Source organism: Oryx dammah, unplaced genomic scaffold, assembly GCF_014754425.2.
Source record: "Oryx dammah isolate SB20612 unplaced genomic scaffold, SCBI_Odam_1.1 HiC_scaffold_3, whole genome shotgun sequence".
In the NCBI taxonomy this organism is placed as follows: Eukaryota; Metazoa; Chordata; class Mammalia; order Artiodactyla; family Bovidae; genus Oryx; species Oryx dammah.
The window spans coordinates 69,124,342-69,143,025 of NW_024070187.1; the positions used below are offsets into that span (position 1 = coordinate 69,124,342).

General features: G+C 42.9%; 1 protein-coding gene across 3 annotated transcripts in view; it reads left to right on the plus strand.

The window, feature by feature from the left end:
* PDGFRA (platelet derived growth factor receptor alpha) overlaps positions 1-18,684 on the plus strand; it is a 50,706-nt gene that overhangs the window by 4,653 nt on the left and 27,369 nt on the right. For all 3 annotated transcript variants that reach the window (XM_040238193.1, XM_040238192.1, XM_040238194.1), the window contains exons 2-8: positions 4,989-5,049; positions 6,513-6,830; positions 10,431-10,691; positions 12,023-12,153; positions 15,272-15,443; positions 15,535-15,724; positions 18,196-18,311. In XM_040238193.1, coding sequence (XP_040094127.1) covers positions 5,001-5,049; positions 6,513-6,830; positions 10,431-10,691; positions 12,023-12,153; positions 15,272-15,443; positions 15,535-15,724; positions 18,196-18,311 — 1,237 coding nt within the window. In that variant the 5' untranslated portion in view covers positions 4,989-5,000. The remainder of the gene's footprint in view (positions 1-4,988; positions 5,050-6,512; positions 6,831-10,430; positions 10,692-12,022; positions 12,154-15,271; positions 15,444-15,534; positions 15,725-18,195; positions 18,312-18,684) is intronic.

Here is an 18,684-nt window from a genome sequence, read left to right on the forward strand (position 1 = left end):
GCTCCCGAAGCTCAGTCTCCCCAGCCGACCCGCGGGCAGGGATGATGTTGACGGTGCTGGTGATGATGTCTGGCGAATTCTCTTGGGGCCCAGCGGAACGTTAAGCCTTTTCACCGGCAATTGCCCTGCTTCTATTCTACGGGCTTTGAACAGAGGGCACCACGAAACCTAAACGTGCAACCTAATAAAGTAGGAGATTGGAAGATTTGAGACATGTTAACACAGAACTTAGCAGCATCTACGTCCCCGCGAAACCCGAGGACTGCCTGTCTCTTGGACCAATACTGCCACCTGCTGGTTTTATGTGAGAACCTCAACGATCCTTTGCTGGCATCGGCTTCGCGGAGGTTTTAAGCAAGTCGTGGCATCAGCAAGATGCATTTTTCGGTCTGGTAGGACCAAGTTTTCTTTTTCTGTGAAGCTACAAGAATCACTGGACTGACAGCCCTTATTTTATGGACTTTGGGGGTAGTCTTTCGCCGTAGTTGTTAATCCTTTGTATTTACCTAGTGAGCCAAGTGTGGGCCCACCACATCGGATTATCAGAGCAGACCTGCGAAGATAGGCCAGTTTTTGCGTTTCCTTTTACAGTGCAGCCCTAGTGTTGGGGATTTGGTGAGCCTCAAGTGTACTACAAGCTGCTGCACCTAAGGTTGTCCCATTGGGTGTCACACCAGTTTGGTGACAGTCAACAGGACGTGACATTTTAGTCTCCCCTGGTTAAATATCTGGTACAGGGGAGCAGAAAAGTTTATGAGCTCAGATTGTGCCATAAAATGTTCCCATGTAAAAATACTGCAGCTCCCACCCAGCACTGGAATGTCTAATGGAGCTCAAGAAGATAAAAACAACAAAACAGGTTCTGGTGAGGTGCAGATCCCAGTAAACACTCCCTCGCTCAAGTTGCCACCAGGGTGAGCCAGCATTTGGAGCGCCTGGACTGAAGTCACAGGAATGTTTGTCACGGGGAGGAAAAACAGCACATGTAATTTTCACAGTTAGAATTAAGTAAGGAGAGCTGAAATTAACTGAACCTCGGAAATCTGAATCTTGAAGTCGTCAGTGGCTTTTGGGACTGTGAGAGAATCTTCAGTGGCCTCTAATCATGCCAGGGTGGGGTGAAATTCAATATTCAGCGGCTCTGCAGCAGGCTGCATGGAGCAGTTGGTGATCCGGAAGCCAGCTCTCTGGCTTTGTGAGAAGAATGCCATGTCTTCTGGAAATAGTGCCCTTGCATTGCTTGCCGTCTCTTTACTCTCTAGCTTAGCATGTTGGTTTTGACTTTAGAGTTATAGTTAATGGCTCTTCACTTCTGTTTGCAGGGACGGACACGGCAGTGTGTTAAAGAGAAAGAATAGTAGCTGCAGATTTTTTTCTCTGTTTACATGACTGTATATATATTGGTTCAGCTAGGAACAGTCTTGATAGCTACATCAGGCTTCCCCGTATCAGAGTTCAGACCCAATTCTCCACTACCACTGGTGGTGCAGGGCCAGTCCAGTGGCCTCTGGGGCCTGACTCTCTCAGTAAATAGACATTGAAGTAGCCACTCTGATGTCCCTCTTGGCTAAGACATCTTTGGAGCCTACAGAAAAAGAGGCAGCATGAAAACCAACAGCTGCAGTTTCTGAAGCCCTTTTAATTAAACTGTGTGGAATTTAGTCTTTATAATAATGCGTTAAAGCAAGCCAGCAAGTCAGGTATTCTTAGTGCTGATTTTCAGAGAGAGACTGAGGTTCAGAGAGGTGGACTGGGTGTCAGATGTGGGATCAGAGCCTAGTCCAATGCCATTTCTATCATATCAGTGTCTATTGAGAGAAGAAACGAATGAGAATGAGGGGTGGAAGGGGAGGCCACACTTACTTGCCTGAGAGTGAACACAGCAGAGATCTTTTTTTCTCCGATTGTTTCTCTAACCAGTGGCAATGAGCTGTGATTATAGAGGATTGTGACAGAAGTCCAACATACAGTTGGCATGAGAGAAATGATTATGATTAAGTTTTTTTGGATGAAATCCATCATTCCACCTTGCAAAGTGATTTATTCTTGCTGACTCATAGCATGCCATGTTTCTCTGAATCTGCAACCTCAATTATATTTGCACGTCTGACTTTTGGATGAGCGCTGGGATAGGGATTATTGATTCAGAAGGAGCATTTATTCCCAGAGTAGAAAAACAGTGGAAATAGCAATACCACTCCTAGAGATTCTTACTCCAGGGCCAAGAGGCAGGGAAAGCTCTGTTCTTTCCAGTTGTTTTCCATCACCTCCCTGTAGGGCTAACAGTCTGCAATTATTCACGAGTAAATTGTCTGAGTCACAGATGAGTAATGACATGAAACTTCACAGCTACGCCTGGGTTTCTAGCCAGGGAACCACTCTTATCAGAGATGGGAGTTTGAAATGGTGAGCAAACACATGTTGATTTTCAGTATTTGCGCCATTATCGCTTGCTCGGAGGGCCTGTTTTCATTGCCCACTTTGTATGTCAGTAAGTAATCATCTCTGGCATTGGGTCCCCCGTATCTGGATGCACAGAAGGAAGTCTGGTGGGGCCTGGCCAGGGCAAAATGCCCTTCAGAGCCTGCCCTGTAAAAGCAGCGAGCCCCTCTGTCAAGCTTGGGAATGCTTTAAAAGTGCATCATTGGCAAGCGCCACTAGAGAAATGCAGGCTATAAATGTGATAAAACCCAAGACATCAAGCTGGCTGTGGGGGGCTCCTTTGAAGTTCGCTAAGTGGATTATCAGTGGGAGGCTGATATTTATATGTACAAACACACAGGCCATGCGGTAAATCAGGTTGGCCAGCCTGGCTCTGGGGACCCTGTGCCCGTCATTGCAGCAGTGAGGAAACCCTGAACCCCTGGCACATGCCAGGATCCTTGGAGGCCATCATCCAGCCAGCACTGTGCAGATTGCTCTCGGGTTCAGAGTGCCTTGTGCTTCTCTCGCTGTGGCAGTGAGCAGAGGAGGAAAGCAGGGCCCCAATTTGCATGAGGAAATAGTTGAGGGTGGGGGAAGCCTACAAGGCTGAAACACTGACCTTCCCTTGAGAGAGACCATATGGTGGCTTGGAGAGAGCGTGGTTTTTGCATTACACAGACTTGGTGTTAGAATCCTGGCTTTACTACCAGCTATGTGATATTGGGTCATTTGCTAAGCCTCTCTGAGCCTCAAGTGGCACTTTAAAACATCAGATATTTCAAAGGGTTATTGTTAACAAGCATGGCATACACATGGCCACTTTGAACAAATACTGGTTTCTTGTTCTGCTTTGGAGAAATCAGAATTATCATCATTTTTTTTTCCTGTCTAACTCCTCCCTCCCCATTATCAGCATTCCATCTTTCTTCCTCCTCCATTTAACTGGTAGACTTTAATGAGGCAGAAATCTGATGTCTGCAGGTAGGCTGGTTCCCAGTTTCAAGTGAAAATAAATGATCAGGCTCTACCAGGAACTACTAGGCTGTTATCTACTGGATCCTCTGCAACCAAAAAAAAAAAAAAAAAGGGGGGGAGGAGGAAACAAGGGCTAAACACAGGCATACATTGACTGTATTCTTCAGTTTACTCAGGAATCATGCACACACATCTTAGTTTCCAAAGTCAGTTATGGAACAAATTAAGTGCCGTGAACTTGTTCCATTGTGTGAATTGGGGTTTTGAGCAACTCAGGGACCCAGTGTGTCCCAAGCCTAGGCTTGGGTGGTTTTTTAAGGATCATCTTGTAGCTTGTGCCCACGACTCTCAGTGGAGCTTCTTTATTTGAAACTCGGGTGCTCAATGGCCCCAACCCCTGCAAGCTCCTTTGGGTCCACCTCAGCAAGATCTTCTTCTGAGTTACTTTGTGTGGGAAGTGAAGGGGGAGATGATAAAATGTGTGAGGGGTACATGGAAAGAAAAGAATAAAGGGGCCTTTTCAGAAGGTGGACCAGAATAGACTCTTCATGGTTTTACTTCAGGGCAGCACGAGTGCCTCTTCATTTTTCCCTCCCTTACTTTTCCTTATCCTCTCTTTCTTACCCACTGCTTTTCCCTGTTTGTGTCTTAGGGACATTTGGTTTCAATCTCTCTCTCCACTGTTCATCTGTTCCCCAGAATTCGCTGCAGGAGATCAGAGTGGAGAACTTGCTTTCTGAAGGTACAGGGACCTGTGTGAAGATGAGCAGTTTTATCCTGTGCTTTACTGTATCCCTGTGCAATTTTATCCATCGAATTTTATCCTGTGCTTTACTGTATCCCTGAAACAGGAATTTAGCCACACTTTTCTCTCTCATTTCCTCTCACTTCTTCACTTCCTTTACTATTTCACCTTCCACGCCTGTGCCCTGGGCTTTCTCTGCCTCGTTTAGCCTGACTCTTAAGTGTAGCAGGTCCTGGGAGAGCTTGGACTGGGGCCCCAGGCCTGAGCCTACAGATCTGTGTATGCTATCCTCTAAGTGACACTGGGTGAGTGCAGCTTCTGGTACCCTCTATACAGAATGGTTCTCAAATATTAAGACATTCGTTGGCAGTCCAAGCATCTTTTCTAAAGGTTGCTGAGGATGTGACCGCATACTTTCTGTTAGCAAAGCACAAAGCAAATGACAACCCATTTTGAGTGAAAACAGCTCAAGTTTAGAAGTTGAGTAAATACACGTTTATTTGTTTTTCGCAATCAATTTAAATGGTTTAAGAGGAACCATTCTTCTGTACTTTTGGACATATTCCAAGACAATAAAGTGAGACGTTTTGGAATATGAAAGCTGCAGGCAATCAAAAAGGGTTTCGGCTTCAGCTGGCTCCTGTCATGGTCTTGGGGCCACACAAGGCTATCTAATTCCTGCTTCTTAGGCGTTTTACTGTTTTAACTGTGAATCTTACTTAAACCAGGATGTTGTTGACTGAAATGATGTCGTTAACATTTTCCACAGTACAAAGCACAAAGAGAACTAGGCTCATGACTAGTTGTTTTATTGACTAACATTGTTTCTGTTTGACTGTTTCAGTTTTCCAGAACTATGGGGACTTCCCATTGGGCACTCCTGGTCTTAGGCTGTCTCTTCACAGGTATGGATCTCAAGCCTCTCTAAATTTGTTGTCGTAGGGGAAATCTTTTTTTTTTTTTTTCCCCTAAGTTCTGTGCTCTGGGGGTATATTGCCTATATTCCTGCAAACAGTCCAAAAGAGTAAAGAGAAACAAGATGTTATCTCGAATGAATACACACATTCAGTTCCCCTTGCTGTACTGCGCTAATGCCCAAAAGAATGCCCTCTGGTGGCAATTTTAATCTGTGTGTCACCATGGCATTGACATGCTGTTAGGAATCATAGTTTAAATTTGCCCACCACTCTCTTCCATTTCCTGGGTCATGGGTTTCCAGGAGAGGTGGGTCAGAGAAATAAATTCAAGAATGCTCAAAGGAAACAAATAGAGGAAATTTTCATCCAGGAAATCATACCTGTCTTAAATTATACCTGTCTTAAATGGAAGATGCTTGAATTGCTGCAAAATCTTTGAGTCACCTTTGGCCTTGAAACTGAATTACTCACGCTTGGGGAAGCTTACTAACTTTTCCACCAGGAGGATGCCAGCAGGGCCATGTGTTGAAATATTTATTGGACTTTTTTAGTTTTCATCCAGAGAATCATGAATTGCAGATGCTCCCCATGACACCAGTGTTTTTCTAGTCTGAGGAGTTAACTTAAGCCTATTAGTCTCTTTAGGTCCCACTTGGGTGGATATGGCAACATTGAGCATGATCAGTGATTTAGGAGTTCTGAAGTCCACTCTGTATTCCTCACCTGCAGGACAATAGGGACTCAGGTGCACTTTCCACATCCCTCTTAACAAGCTGACCAGTCAGAGTGGACACAGACTGAAGTTGGGTGAATTCCCACACCAGGCTTAGAAGGGGATTAATGATCTTGAGTGCATAATTTAGTCATAATATCTCTTCCAGTTTTATAGACAGGGGAAGCTGAACTGACAGTTAGGTTCTAAGATGAACTCAAGAGTTTTCACTCTTGGGCTTGACTTATTCTTTTTGAATTGAAATCCACATCCTCCTACTTTGGTTTCTGGAAGTCATTAGAGAGGAGGCACGCCAGAGTATTGTGAGAAATGGAAGATGCGTGCTTCTTGAGCACAAATCTGCCTTGTGCTTTGATCAGCCGTTTCTCTGTCCATAGGGAACGCAGACAGTAAAGAGCCCATATGAGCTTGAGCTTATGCCATCTTGCGCTATTTCGTGGTCACACATACGAGTCTAAGATATGGAACTGGAGTGAGAAGTCCTCTGTCCATTGGAGTGTTTGGAGGGGTGAGCCCAGCAGGGGCTGGACAGGGCTATTGAGGCCTTTGGAGCATTTGCTGCTCTCAGCAGATGCGGTGCTGTTCATAATGGGGGCCCTTTCATGGGCATCCAGGCTAACGAATTTTTGCGTAGAAATGGTCATTGTTCACAGAAGCTGCCCTGGGTGAGACCGTCCTTTCGGGCTGCATCCTGTTCAGAGCGTGTTTCCTTTTACAGGGCCGAGCCTAATCCTCTGCCAGCTTTCATTACCCTCCATCCTGCCCAATGAAAATGAGAGGGTTGTGCAGCTGAATTCATCCTTTTCTCTGAGATGCTTTGGGGAAAGTGAAGTGAGCTGGCAGTACCCCATGTCTGAAGAAGAGTACCCCGACGTGGAAATCAGAAACGAGGAGAACAACAGTGGCCTTTTTGTGGCGGTGCTGGAAGTGGTCAGCGCCTCGGCGGCCCACACTGGGCTGTACACTTGCTATTACAACCACACGCAGATGGACGAGAACGAGATCGAGGGCAGACACATTTACATCTACGTGCCAGGTGAGTTGCCTGGGTCCCCCCATAGGCTTGTTCTGTCTTGCCTGTTAATTGCATAAAGTTTTTAGAAGTATAAAAATAATAAATATTTATCAGAGAAAATTTGAAAACTACAAACACACAAGCTTAAATCAAGATCATTTGTCCTGTCATCATCCAGAAGTATTCATTGTTAAGTTATTAGAACTGTATTAAGTTTTGAAAACCATTTCATTGTGGCATCTTTTATTGGTGTTGTGAGGAAAATCTGAAATGTACTCATTTCTGTTCATTTTGATCAAGTTCAGCAAATACTTGTATGTACTGGGTATCAGGCACTGCTAAGTGTTGGGGACACAAAAATTAGTTAGATAGGCCTTATCTTGGAGTGGCTTATAGTTCATTATAATGGCTTCCAAATAACCGTGATATTTTTCAAATTCAAGAAAACGTATACAGGCATGCCTCGGAGAGATTGTGGGTTTGGTTCCTGACTCCCAACGTAAAGTGAATATTGCAATAAATTGAGTCATATACAAATTTTTATTTTTGGTTTTCTAGTGCATTGGATGTTTACACTTCTGTAGCTTTTTTTTTTTTTTTTGGCCATGTCATGTGGCATGCTGGATCTTAGTTCCCTGACCAAGGGATCAAACCTGTGCCTCTTGGATTGGGAGCATAGAGACTTTACCACTGGGCCACCAGAGAAGTCTCACATTGTAGCCTGTTAAGTGTGCAATAGCATTATGTCTTAAAAAGCAATGTACATACCTTAATTTTAAAATATTTTATTACTTAAAATACTAACCGTCATCTGAGCCTTCAGTGAGTTGTAATCTTTTTACAGTAGTAGCATCAGAGATCACAGATCACTGAAACAAATGTAATGATAATGAAAACATTTGAAGTATTACAAGATTTACCCATATTTGACACAGAGTGAGCAAATGCTGTTGGGAAAATGGCACCAATAGATTTTCTTGATGCAACGTTCACAAAATTTCAATTTGTGAAAAATCCAGTATCTGTGAAGCCCAATATAGCAGAGTGCGGTAAACCAAGGTGTGCCTGTATTTAACCTTGATGAGTTGGAATGGATGTTTTTCTTTCTAATAAAAATTTTGGTCGATGTTGTGTTTTTTCCTCCAAGAAGCAAATGCCAGCATAGGAGTAAGGTGGAGTTAAATATGCAAGGGTTATATTAAAGAGGAGGCTTATGAGAGAAAGTCTTCCCTGGTGGCTCAAATGGTAAAGCGTGGGAGACCTGGGCTCGATCTCTGAGTCGGGAAGATCCCCTGGAGAAGGAAATGGCAACCCACTCTAGTACTCTGGCCTGGAAAATTCCATGGATAGAGGAGCCTGGTAGGCTACAGTCCATGGGGTTGCAAAGAGCTGGACACGACTGAACAACTTCACTGGTTTACTGGTTATGAGAGAAAATGTGGAGGGATCCTGCAGAGGCTGGGAGAGTTGTCTGCCTGAAGTGCAAGTGTGACCCTGAATGAAGGAGAGAGGGAAGGAAGGTGGGGTAGATGAGTCCTAGACCTCTGTGTAAAGAAGGTCTGGGAGTCCTCCAGTCTAGGGAGACCCAGTTCCACACAGTCTTTGTCTGGAAACATCTCTGGAGGGCACGGCTTAAGGTTGGGATGGATTTCAGAGTCAGGCAGAATATGTGGTGCTTTCTGGCAGCAGCCACCCTAAGCAGCTAGACTTAGCCATGAGCTTGAGATGCAAGCTCATGCATCTCATTTGCTTTACCACCCACCTAGCATTCTCTGGACATTCCTTTGTAATGATCTATGTTTATCTCTGTACCTGTGTCTATATCTGTGAAAAGTGAAAGTTGTTCAGTCGTGTTTGACTCTTTGCGACCCCATGGACTGTAGGCCGCCAGGCTCCTCTGTCTGTGGAATTCTCCAGGCAAGAATACTGGAGTGGGTTGCCCTTCCCTTCTCCGCAGGATCTTCCCAACCCAGGGATAGAACCTGGATCTTGCATTGCATAAGTAGTACTTGATGGTAGGGAAGACTTGAACTTTAAAGGAAACTCTGGCTGATGTGTTATAGATCAAACTGTATATTTTAACCTGAAGTTATTTTGTGGCTTTGTTTCTTGGAATCTTTGCTAATAGAGTTCAGGAATTTGGAACTCTAAAAACAAATTCAATCATGGCAATTTTAGTATATAGATGGTTGAATTAAGGGGGAATACAATTAGCATCTTGGTCTTGTCTTATTTAATCTCTAAGTTGTGTCTCTTTTGCGGCCCTATGGAACAAAATGTAACCTGCCAGGCTCTGTCCATGGGATTTTCCAGGAAAGAATACTGGAGTGCATTGCCCTTTCCTTCTCGAGGGGATCTTCCTAACCCAGGGATCGAACCCACATCTCTTGCATTGGCAGGCGGATTCGGATTCTTTACCACTGAGGCACATGGGAAGCCCCCAAACTAGAGTACTTGGCTTCAATAAACAAGCATATAAACCATTTATAGCTCTTGCCATCTGAGTTGTTTTTAGCAGACATTGAGTAAGGGAATTTCAGAAGTATATCTTCCTACCTTTCTGCTTTTTCAAGTTTTTAAAATTGGCTCCTTGGGACTTTCCTGGAAGTCTATTGGTTAATACTGTGAGCTTCCACTTCTGGGGGCCTGGGTTTGATCCTTGGTCAGGGAACTAAATCCCTTATCTGCATGGAACAGCCAAAAAAAAAGTTTAAAATTGGCACCTTTCTCTGTCTTCTCTAACTATGGATCAAACCCTCTTCACTTCTATTCTGCCATTCTCATCTGTATCAGCTTTCTTTCCTAACAACTGAAAAAAAGTTGTTTCAAAAGGGATAGATATTTAGTATGTCACCCATTGTCATTTTCACATAAATGCTCCCCTGCTTTGAAGACAGTGGTAGGAAGGTGGGTTTGTTAAACTGAGTCTTGATCTATCTGAGATTGTCCAGAGATTTTTCCTGTTCCTCCCTTGCTCCAGCACAAACATCACCTGGCCAGGCTCTGCATTGCTAGAGATTTTGTTCGTAATTATCTAGAGTTGTGTATCCTTTGTGAAACTGATGCTGGAAACTCTCAGTACTTATTACCAAGTAGTTTAAATAGCTGGTTTTCTTTTGAAAAGAAAATTCTCAGGCTGTGAAATTATACAGTTTATTTATTATTTGAGAGGTTATTTTTTTAGTAGATTTCTGTACTACTTTTCAAGTAATACAGCTATAGTCATAGGCGTTGTAAAAAGCATTTCATAATTCAAAAATTATGAGTATTTTCTCATGTTTTGAGCAGACTTGATGATTTTTTTCAGACTTGATTATTTTAATATCCATTTTGTTTTGTGTTTTGTAGTTTAAATTTTGACCTCCATTTCTGACAATATTTATATTTGTTTTCAGTATTTTTTAAGAAGGCATGGGCAATTTGGTATTGTTCATACTTTAAAAAATCACCTTCTAGCTGTTAGGATGACAAATGTCAGTGGGATGACACTTCTGGATTTATGAGTAAAGGTAACCCTCATACCTAATATGACTAATGCCAAAGAAGTAATTCTTCTGCATATATGTGTGAAAGTGAAATTAATCCTTAATGTGTTTTTCATTTTTTTTCCCCAAATGTCAGACCCAGATGTAGCCTTCGTACCTCTAGGAATGACAGATTCCTTGGTCATCGTGGAGGACGAAGATTCAGTCATCATCCCATGCCGCACGACTGATCCTGAGACTCCGGTGACCTTACTCAGCAGTGAGGGGGTAGTGCATGCCTCCTATGACAGCAGACAAGGCTTTAAAGGAACCTTCAGTGTCGGGCTCTATATCTGTGAGGCCACGGTCAGAGGGAAGAAGTTCCAGACCATTCCATTCAACGTTTATGCTTACACAGGTACTTGTGCCCTCTCTTACCTTCTGTAAATAAGAGGTACAGGCAAAGTCATCGATGCATGTAGAATTTTCTTTTAAAATTCTAGTCCCTAGTGATGGAGCCCCCGAATTCTGATATGGGGACTTGGCATTAGCCTCCTAAAGGTAGGTTAACCCCACCTTGAACCTACAATGTTAAGCTGATCTCTGTGGCTGTGATAATATGAAGCTTGGCATTACCCAAGGCAAAATCTTTCCTATCCACGTACGATCTCGTGTTTCATCAGTTAACTTCAGTATACTGTAAGGAATTTTTTTTCTTGCATAAGCCTCTTAATGTTTTAGTTACATTCCTGACTACAAAGGCTGTAACTACAAACACACACCTGTGGGGGTTGGACTTCTAGGTTAATTTTAATAACTTCAGAAAAGTGATTTTGAGAAAAGCTGGTAGCTGTCGACTTCATCCCTTTGATGTGAGTGGTTAATGCAAATGGAAATGTATAAACCACGCTTGGGCCAACACATTTATAGAGCACTTACATGTAGGTATGGTGTTAGTGAGAGTATGCCATTTAACTCTTGTGAAGGGCTTATTTTATGCCAGACTCCATGCTAGGTTCTAGAAATGCTGAGAATAACTGGGAAGCAGAATGGGGGAGAAGAGGAGAATAAATAAATGATGGGATAGGAGCTAGTGGCTAGGAAAGTGAAGTCAGTAAAGCCTTGATCTGTCAATAAAAGTGATTGCAGTCATAATGCACCCAAATGCTTGAGAATGTGAATGTGGTCTTCTGGCGAATGGAATTTATTATTACTATTGTTATTGTTTTGCATGTGTGCATATGTATGTACGTGTATGTGTTTTCAGTTCAGTTCATTCGCTCAGTCGTGTCCGACTCTTTGCTACCCCATGAACCGCAGCACGCCAGGCCTCTCTGTCCATCACCAACTCCTGGAGTTTACCCAAACTCATGTCCATTGAGTCGGTGATGCCATCCAGCCATCTCATCCTCTGTTGTCCCCTTCTCCTCCTGCCCCCAATCCTTCTCAGCATCAGGGTCTTTTCCAGTGAGTCAACTCTTCGCATGAGGTGGCCAAAGTACTGGAGTTTCAGCTTCAACAACAGTCCTTCCAATAAACACCCAGGAGTGATCTCCTTTAGGATGGAGTACTTTATACCAAATTATGTATGTCAACGCAGATCAAGGCTTCTGAGATTTTCAAAATTTTGTCTTGATCAAAGTTGTTTGCAAATTATTTTTCAGAATCTTCTTTAAAAATTCAAACCTTGTAAGATCCTGACTATACTTTGGATATTTAGGTTCTTGTGTTTGTTCTTTTTTTAAATAGCAACATCAAAACTTGATCTGGAAATGGAATCGCCTAAGACTGTATATAAGGCAGGCGAGTCGATTGTGGTCACCTGCACTGTCTTTAACAACGAGGTGGTTGACTTTCAATGGACTTACCCTGGACAAATGGTAAGTGCCCTTAAGGCCCCTGGTGGCAGGGAGTGGATCACAGTAGGGCTTCAAAGACCTATCGCTCATGGGGCAAGACACTGACCTCCTCTTGACCTTAGCTTTCCATCTCTGATACACACTCTGACAAGAGGACGCTGTGGCTCTTAGAGCAATGGGAGAGTCTGAGATGATGATAGCTGAACCAGGTCCTTCAGAATCCATAGAGATTTCACACTGAGTGCTCTTTTTTCATCAGATAGGCAGGTTATATGGCTACAAGATAATGACCAAAAAATTAGCAAAGCAAAACACAAATGAATTTTAAAACTTTCTGATTGGTGAAAGTCATGAATTCTCCTTTTCTTGGCTCCGATGCCTTTGAGTTTTGAGGCATTGGATAATGTTGTTTGCCTGCTTCCCTGCCTTGGGACGCCCATGATACTCTGCTTCTTGCGTGCCTGGTCTTGCCTTTGTTTTAATATGAGCCAGGTCTTAATCTTTTAGTTGTGGCGTGCAAACTCTTAGTTACAGCATGTTGGATCTAGTTCCCTGACCAGGATCCAGCCTGGGCCCCCTGCATTGGGAGCACAAGAGTCTTAGCCACTGGACCACCAGGGAAATTCCTTTATAAAAAGTTCATTTGTTTGTTTATTTTGACTGTGCCTCGCAGCAGGACTAAGGATTGAACCCAGGCCCCTGGCAGTGGATGCACAGATTCCTAACCACTGGACTGCCTGGGAATTCCCTGCCTGGTTTTTCTATGCATAACTTTCCTTCAGTGAACAGGCATAACTTGAATCATTCAGAAAAGATTTAGTGATGTTTGCTGAATCCCAAGCACTCTGGTAGAAGCTGGCCCATCCACAGAAAGAAGAAGGGAGGAGTGGAGATGGGGAAAGGGAGCCACTGTGTCATCTCTGGTCCCTGGGAATTTTCACATAGGGTATCATTCATTCTTTTTTTTATTTTATTGATGTATATTTAATTTACAAAGTTGTGTTAGTTTCAGGTGTACAGCAAAGTAATTCAGTTATATAAATATATATATTCTTTTTCAGATTCTTTTTTATTATAGATTATCACAAAATATTGAGTATAGTTCCCTGTGCTATATAGTAGGTCCTTCCTGTTTTCCTATTTCGTATGTATTGGTGTGTGTATGTTAAGTCCAGTTCTCATTCATTCTAACATATCATGGTAAGTGTGTATGAACTGTGTGTAAAAGGCTGTGATGGTCCCATGAAGAAACCATTTAACAGTGTTTAATGCAGTGCCCTTATGGAGAGCAAAAACCATCTATGTATAAATATATATATATATATGTATACACACACACACATATAAACATATATGTGTATATATATATGGTCTTTCCCCCTTCACTCCTAGTTTGCAAATTTCTGCTCCTTGCTCTTTTTTTGGCATCTGATAGTCTCTCTCTTTTTTTCCATTTCTCTCCCCCATGCTTTGGCTGCCCCTTTCCTTTCTCCCTGGGGCGTCTGATTGAAACTTGAACATTTTCACATATTGCCCTATAACCTCATGTACTGAAGAGACATTCGTAGACCAATAGGTATACATCTTCCCCAAAATGTAAAGCTATCTGATATTTCTGTTCATACTTGATTGCCTTTATTTTTATTTTTTATAGAAACTTTTTAAAGTTTCGTTTATTTATTTATGGCTGCTCTGAGTCTTTGTTGCTGCACTGCAGCTTTCCCTAATTGGGGAGAGCAGGGGCTTCTCTTAGTTGCATTGTGAGAGCTTCCCATTGAAGTGGCTTCTCCTGTTTCAGAGCATGGGCTCCAGGCTCAAGGGCTGCAGCAGTTGCAGCTTGTGGTCTTAGTTGCCCTGTGGCATGTGGGATCTTCCCAGACCAGGGATCAAACCCATGTCCCCTGCATTGCAGGTGGATTCTTTTTTTTTCTAGTTATTGTTATATTTATGCCCATGCTGGGTCCTCATTACTTTGCGCAGGCTTTCTCTAGTTGCTGCAAGTAGGGGCTACTGTTTGTTGCAGCGTGCGGGCCTTTCGTTGTGGTGGCTTTTGTTTCCGAGCACAGGCTCTAAGGCTCGAGGGCTTCACTAGCTGCAGTGCATGGGCTGTGGAGCCTGGGCTCAGTGGTGTGGCACATGGGCTCAGTTGCTCCATGGCATGTGGAATCTTCCTGGACCAGGGAGCAAACCTGTGTCCCCTGATTTGCCAGGCGGACTCTCATCAACTGTATCACCAGGCAAGTCTGGCAGATGGATTCCTAACCGCTGGGCCACCAAGGAAGCCCATATCTGATGCCTTTAATCCATAAAACATAAATGCTTCCTTTCATTTATTGGAGATAATTTTTCCCCTCAAAACCAAACTATGTGCTGTTTGGCCCCCAAATATATATTCAACGTATTGGTTTATAAATCATAGTTTTTGTTTGATATTTTTTTTTAAATGCAGGCTTATTATAACTTTAAAATTTAGAAAAACAGATGAAAAGCCACTTCCCAGAACCATCCCCATTATAATTTAAAAGAGATAAGTCCTTTAAATACTTTATAAATGTAATAATTAATAGATATACTTTAAATAGTGCTTTGATATATATTTTTTCTTGTGGCAGTATAACACAAACACCTTACTATGTTATTAAGTATCCCTTCAAATCCAGATTTTCAAAGGAACATGTCTAAAAATATTTTTTACTAGACTTTATTTTTTAGACCAGTTTAAAAAAATATTCATTTGGCTGCACTGGGTCTTAGCTGCGGCACACGGGATTTTTGATCTTTGTTGCAGCATGTGGACTTTTAAGTTGCAGTATGTGGGATCTAGTTCCCTGACCAAGGATTGAACCCAGGCCCCTACATTGGAAGCATGGAGTCTTAGCCACTGGACCCCCTAGGAAGTCCCTTTAGAGCAGCTTTAAATTCATAGCAAAACTGAGTAAAAAGTACAAAGATTTCCTGTATTGCCCCTTGGGCTCAACACAGGAGCAGCCTCTCCCATCATATCCCCATAGGGCGGTACACTTGTTACAATCCAGGAACCCACATTGGTGCATCATTATCACCGAGTCCATAACTTACGCAGGGGTCCCCTCTTAGGAGACAGCTTGTTAAAGTCAGTTTTCCTCCCCTTCTGCTGTAGAAAGGCAAAGGCATCACGAGGCTGGAGGAAACCAAGTTCCCGTCCATCAAGTTAGTGTACACGCTGAGCGTTCCCAAGGCCACAGTGAAAGACAGTGGAGACTACCAATGCGCTGCCCACCAGGCCACCAAGGAAGTCAAAAAGATGAGGAACGTCACCATTTCTGTTCACGGTACACTCTGCTTCCTAAAATGCCCTCGGCCATGCTGCTCGGGGTCCACCACGAGGTGATCATTGTTTAATGGAAACTCTTCCCTGTGCAGAGAAAGGATTTATTGAAATCAAACCCAACTTTAACCTGTTGGAAGCTGTCAACCTGCATGAAGTCAAGCATTTTGTGGTGGATGTGCAGGCCTATCCCCCTCCCAAGATAACCTGGCTAAAGGACAACCTGACTCTGATTGAGAATCTCACGGAGATCACCACTGACATAGAGAAGATTCAGGAAATAAGGTAAACACCCTTCTCAAGTTTGCCTTTCTTTGTATTGTATATTCTTAGACTGAGGTTTGTGTGTGTCTTATGACCCCAAACAAGAGTCAATATAGAAAATTTAGCAATCAGAAATAAGAGATACTGGAAATTAGGTACATTTCATGATAATGTTGCAATGCAATAATAGTATGTTGGTAAGTATGTAACAATGAAATGAGAAGAAAGAACTGAAAAATCTCTGCTCCCAATGAAAGACATGTTCCTGGATTCAGAAAGGGGTGGAGGAAAGAAAGTAAAATTGGACCCACTTGGGTTTCATATATATTCCTTGCTATCCATCACCCATATTACAAGTAGACATGTATGGTGATTCCATTTCCAGGGCAGTTATCACATATGCCTATATGAAACACAACATCATTGGCTTAATTTGAAACACATTTGCCCCAGTGAGGCTTTGATGGGAAATAAGAGTAGTGTCTGAGTACATTTGGTTAGGAGCGAACGTACAATGGATAGTTTGGATCCTTGCTCTCTGAGGAGCTGTAGACTGTTGTCATCTCTTAACTAGTGGTGGACTTTTGTGTAAGTCACCATTCAGCCTCAGTTTCCTCATCTATAATGTAGGATTAATAATACCGTATGTCCTTCAAGATGAGGAACTGGATGATATTTTGAGGTCTCTTGCAGCTTTAAGACCTGATTAGAATCCAAGAGCAGAAGATCCCTTTTGAAGGGGCCCAGCTAATCCAGCCCTGCATCTTTGTCAGAAACCTTCCGCAGGAGACAAAATCCTCTATTTCAAGCTTTCAGGAAAGAGGAGAAGATAGAACCTCTGCCATTAGTTCACTTAATTTCAGGATTTGCTTCCTTCTTTCTGAACTGAATTCCATGTGTAACTGAGAAGCAACATCTGGGAAAATGGAATGTGACTACCTCTGGAATAGTGATAGAGATAGAAGTGGGATACTGAATCTGGAAGGCTTTCTAAAGACACAAAATGTAGGAACACAAAGTGGACAGTGTCTAACTTTCTACTAGGCTGTGAGGTCGGAGAGAAATAGGGTGATCCCAGCGTAGCCAACACTTGAGACACCCAGGGTTGTCTGCAAGCTACCATCAGTAGCGATGGTGGTTGTCCACAGAGCAGTCCAGGAGAGCTGTCTCTTAAGGTGTTTTTTGATTTCCTCCAGCACATCTTTTTCTGGTCCCCATGACAGGTCAGGGAACGTAACGATGCACACGGTAGAGGGGGGGCTGTTTTCCCTAAGACTCGTGGATTCACAGCTTCCTTGGCTGGACAAGTGTCAGAAGTGAATGACGGCAGACTGTCTGGTCACTGGCAGCCAGGGGTGCTCAGGGGGCTCTAAAGAAATCCATTCCAGAGGTGTTCAGTTTGGTACGGCAGAGGGAAGGCCAGCCCGGTATGCTCATCACATCTCCCAGCGTCCGGCGTCTTGGCTAGAAGACTCAACGTTTGCAGGCTATTTTGGAGCCTCTGAAGTGCTTTCATATAGATTATTTCACGTAATTAATTCTCAAAATGACACTACGCCTTGCATACAGTTATCCCATGGTGTACCCATAAGGGACCTGAGGCTTGGAGAGTTTCAGTAATGCCCCAGGTCTCCTTCCCTGATCAGTGCTCTTCCTCTCACTCCGCTTGCTCTTCCACACTGCTGTAAAGGACAGTCAGATGGGCAAATACTTTACTGATGCACACACACACACACGACGAAATGTCATTTATTATACATGTAAGCAATCTTTTGGAGAAACTTCTCTTTAATGAGGTATGAAAGCATATGTTTCTCTATTTTTTTCTTTTTAAGATGCATCTTGCACTTTAAAAACATTCACACCTAAAGACAGTGCATTGTAAGAAGCCTCACTCCTCTCCTGTCTTCGTATGCATTGGTACCCCTGCCTCCCCACCCACAAGAAGTACTTTTATTAGTTTTGTTAGGAAGGTTTCTTATGAAAACTTCCAGAGTTTTTTAAGCAGATACAAGCAAGCAGGAGTTTAGTGACCTCTCTGTGTTAATACAGAGACAGTGTCTTCTTATTTCTTCCAAGGTTGTTCCAGTATTAGATGGATGTTAAGAGGAATCAAGTATTTATTTTTATTTTGTATTGGAGTATAATTGTTTAACAGTGTTGGCAAGTATTTTTTTCTTAAACATAAAAATCCAGGATTCAAATGAAAGGAAAGCTGGTAGGATTTGTTCTTTCCCATTTAGAAGTCAGGCCTTAGCAGAGCTGACTGCTCTTGTAGCCACATAAGCCATTGCTCATCTCTGGTCTTCTGTTTAAGAATGAAATGTCTACAGCTCAGACCTTCAGTGCATAGACAGTATAAGGAAAATCCCAGGAAAGTGATCATATGGACAAGATATTTTTTAACAACATTTGAACTGAAAATGGTAATTGCTTAACGATTGGAATTTATTGGGCTACTCCTTGCTGAAACACAGTCCTTTTCTTTTAAGTTATCGAAGCAAATTAAAGCTGATCCGAGCAAAGGAAGAAGACAGTGGCCATTATACTATTGTAGTTCAAAATGAAGATGATGTGAAGAGCTATACTTTTGAACTCTTGACTCAAGGTTTGTAAGAGCCAGATAAAGATAACTCCAGCTTGGTGGGTGGGTGACTGAGTCTCCCGAGGAGAGCCTAGCCCTGTCCCCACAGGTCATGGAGGGAAAAGCAACCCTTTCAGGGAGAAGCAGGGGGTGTGGGTGTCAGGTGTAGCTCTGTTGGACTTATGAATTTACATAATTCTGGAAGGTTCCAGGCTAGTGTGGAACTGTCTGACTTGGAATTCCTAGGCTTCAGTCACTTCCTTACCACCTATTTCTCAATTAGGTACCTCCAGTTCTGGAAAGAGTGAAATGATATATTTTGGCCCATTAGGTTGTTCCAGATTGTTTTGGCTTTTTGTGCCTGGCTTTCTTTATAGACCTCTATAGACGCCCCTCC